The following is a 3,118-nucleotide window of genomic DNA, read 5'->3' as shown; positions in this document are numbered from 1 at the left end:
CCTTTTGACTTAGAAGAAGTCCAACAACAATCATGGGGTATAGAGCACGATTGCAGCTTCTCGCGTGAGGATCGCGCACTAGGCAATTTCGCTAGTTTCGACGAAGATTGCTGGAGTATTACTCTCGACCAACTTGAGGATTGTGAAGTAGTCGACGAAATTTGTTTTGGCCGTGCAAAAGCCGCACGAATCAAAGCCCAACGCCAAAAAAATCCGAATACTCAATATGACCTTAATGCTGCCGCTCGCGGTGTTACGGAGGCGGGTATGTTATTTCACGTTCTCGCCGCGCCTGGGGAGAGCGTAAACATTACATTTGTTCGTTCCATTTTTGAGGACGAGAGAATTCCACGGCACCTTGGCTGGACACCTCGAGCGTGGGCGGCAGACGTTGGTTCGGTATTGAGTTTCGCGGCGTTGTCACTACAAGCCGACGACCTCTTACAAACTCCCGATGGTGGTGGCGCCAAGCTACAATCCGAAGCGGTAAGCCTTACCCGACGCTGGATAGGCAGGTCTAATGAGAATCGATAGGATATCATTGCAGCACTTCGGTCGACCGTACCCATTCCCTGGGATAATGTCAAGAGTCATATGCGTTCTGCTGGCTTCGATAATCAAACTGCGTTTGAGGCGCTAGACAGAGTTCGTAGTTAGAGGAACAATGTAAAATGAGACGGATTAAATAGAACGGACTTAAGGCGGTAAAAACAGTTAGGGCTCCGGCTACGACATCAGTGCATCTTGTGAAAGGCCTCTAGTGAGTTGATACAACTAACTAGTCCCTATGCTGTTCACTATCAAGATAGAGAAGAAAGAAAGAAAGAAAGAGAATCTACTACATGAGAGCACAATAGCATTTTATAGCTTCGAGCCAATGGAAGGTTCTAGAAGGTAGGCGGCGCAGCCGCCGTTAAAGCGGCTTGCCCGTTACACATCTTGTCCCCGTGGCACGTTGGGACGAAGAGCTTCAACACGCAGGGTTTAAAGGAAGAGGTTCCATCGCATTGGATGATGTCGAATGGCAGCTTAGAGGCCAGCTCCAGTTCCTACTAATGGACTAGACCTAGAGCGTAACAAGAGCTATGATGCAGGATTGCTCGGTGGACATCGTGGCATGAAGCTCCCAGGACCCAAGTGACCGGCGTCTGCCGGGGTCCGTGCAGATGCCAATCGGCAGTCTGTATGTGGTTTCCAAGAGTGGCACTCGGGACATTTAGCCACAGTGCCGTCGACAGGTGGAGGAAGGCTTTAGTTGTCGCGAAGCGTGGCTGGATTTCGCAGGTCTCGGAGATATCTCTTGGCAGGGCCTGACTGTAACGGGCAAGCCCCTTTAACGGCGGCTGCGCCGCCTACCTTCTAGAACCTTCTATTGGCTCGAAGCTATAAAATGCCGTTATGCTCTTATGTAGTAGATTCTCTTTCTTTCTTACTTTCTTCTATATCTTAATAGTAAGCAGCATAGGGACTAGTTAGTTATATCAACTCACTAGAGGCCTTTCACATACTATTAAGATCACTGAAGACACTGAAGACACTGAAGACACTGAAGACACTAAAGTAACTGAGTCCCGTCGGAACTATTAACGTTCAGCGAAGTCGCGATGGCCGAAGATAACAACATGCAGCCGGACGTCCTTAGCGCCCTGGTTGCCGAGATACGAAGTTTGAGAGAAGAGAATTCCCGAAGAAATAACCAGTTTAAAGAACGGTTTATTGCCCTGGAACTCCAGCAACACCAGCAATCCCGTTCGTCTAAACTCCTAGAGCCGACGCCATCTGTCACCCCGGCTGTCCCTATCGAGGACATCCATGTAGTCGCCACTCACAGCCCTTATCTAACCAAGCGCCCTAAATTACGAGATATCCCGAAATTCGGCGGCGATAAGGCCTAGTAGCGAAGCTAGAAACTAGAAACCGAAGGAAAACTACGAGTCGATAAAGAAGCCCTTAGAGATATAGAGGGCCACTTTATATATATCTTTATAAGCCTAGAAGGCAAGGCTAAAGACAACGTGACTATATTTATAGAGATGTAAACCGAGAAGAGAACGTTTAATGTTGCTAAACTACTTAACCGCCTCGAGGTGTTGTACGGGGAGAGGGATCGCAAGCAGAGAGCTACACGTAACTTATATTCGATTAAGTAAGGGGAGAATAAACTATTTACGTCCTTTTACCCCCGCTTTAAGAGGAAGATCGCTAATGCCAACGCCGAGTATTGGCCAGACGACAGCAAGATTTCCTACCTCCAGGAGGCACTAAACAATAAAATAAAAGCAGCCCTTATAGGCTCTAACCCCTCTGCCATCAGCAGCTACGTTGGGCCGGCGAGGAGATGCGATTCGCTGAGCAGCTAGATAGAACTGTTGGGTTAGTGGAAAAGGCCCCGAGGCAACATAAAGAGTTCGGACAACTATAACAACCACCAGAATCATGGAGGCCAGGCTACCTAGAAACAGTCTAGCCAGAAAACTAAAGTTAGACGAGAGGATATAATAGAATGGGAACTAACTCTATAAGCATCCGCGAAAGTGAACGCTGCGTGCACCCGCAGTGATAAGAACACATATAGTCACTAATCTAACCGACCAGAAGACCAAGCGCTGTTAGGCAAGCGTGCAAAGTGGGTCGATTAGACCGAGATAGACGCCCGTTACCGTGAAGGGCGTTGCCTTCGTTGTGGAAGAGACAACTGTAGGATCGAGCGCTGCCTATTGGCTGCGCCTATCCGACCCGCAAACGCGACCCGTCGCACTTAGGTCAATGCCGTGGCTCCCACACGACCAGCGGTCACTAATGCCGAGATCGCCGAAGACGAAGCTTCGTCTCATAGCGATAAAGATTCAGACTAGGGACACGCGGCGGCTGTGAGAGAATGGGATGTGAGCGGAAAAGCAAAAATGGACGGAGAACCGTTCATAGCAGACGTCAGGGTGACGTGAAGAAGGATTTGAGTAGGATTTTGCGCCTGGAAGTGACCTATGAATGTGTCGTACACGAGCCGTTGTTGTAGGTTCAGCTCATCACGCCAGTGAGGGCCAAGGACCTCCACATTGTTGGCTACGGGGTGGCTAGCGATAAGGTCTTTCCAGTAGCCATCTCGAAGCTCCGGATA

At 49.2% G+C, this 3,118-nt stretch overlaps 1 protein-coding gene across 1 annotated transcript; it reads left to right on the top strand.

Moving 5' to 3' along the window:
* Positions 1–1,604: 1,604 nt before the first annotated feature.
* HRG_02608 (uncharacterized protein) lies at positions 1,605–1,895 on the top strand (the record flags this gene model as incomplete). The annotated part of the gene is made up of 1 exon (XM_044861079.1): positions 1,605–1,895. One exon carries the CDS (start codon positions 1,605–1,607, stop codon positions 1,893–1,895), a length of 291 nt encoding a protein of 96 aa, XP_044724712.1.
* Between the last annotated feature and the right edge of the window lie 1,223 nt (positions 1,896–3,118).

Source organism: Hirsutella rhossiliensis, assembly GCF_020360975.1.
Source record: "Hirsutella rhossiliensis strain HR02 chromosome Unknown scaffold00002, whole genome shotgun sequence".
Classification (NCBI taxonomy): domain Eukaryota; kingdom Fungi; phylum Ascomycota; class Sordariomycetes; order Hypocreales; family Ophiocordycipitaceae; genus Hirsutella; species Hirsutella rhossiliensis.
This window is presented reverse-complemented; position numbering and strand designations above follow the sequence as displayed.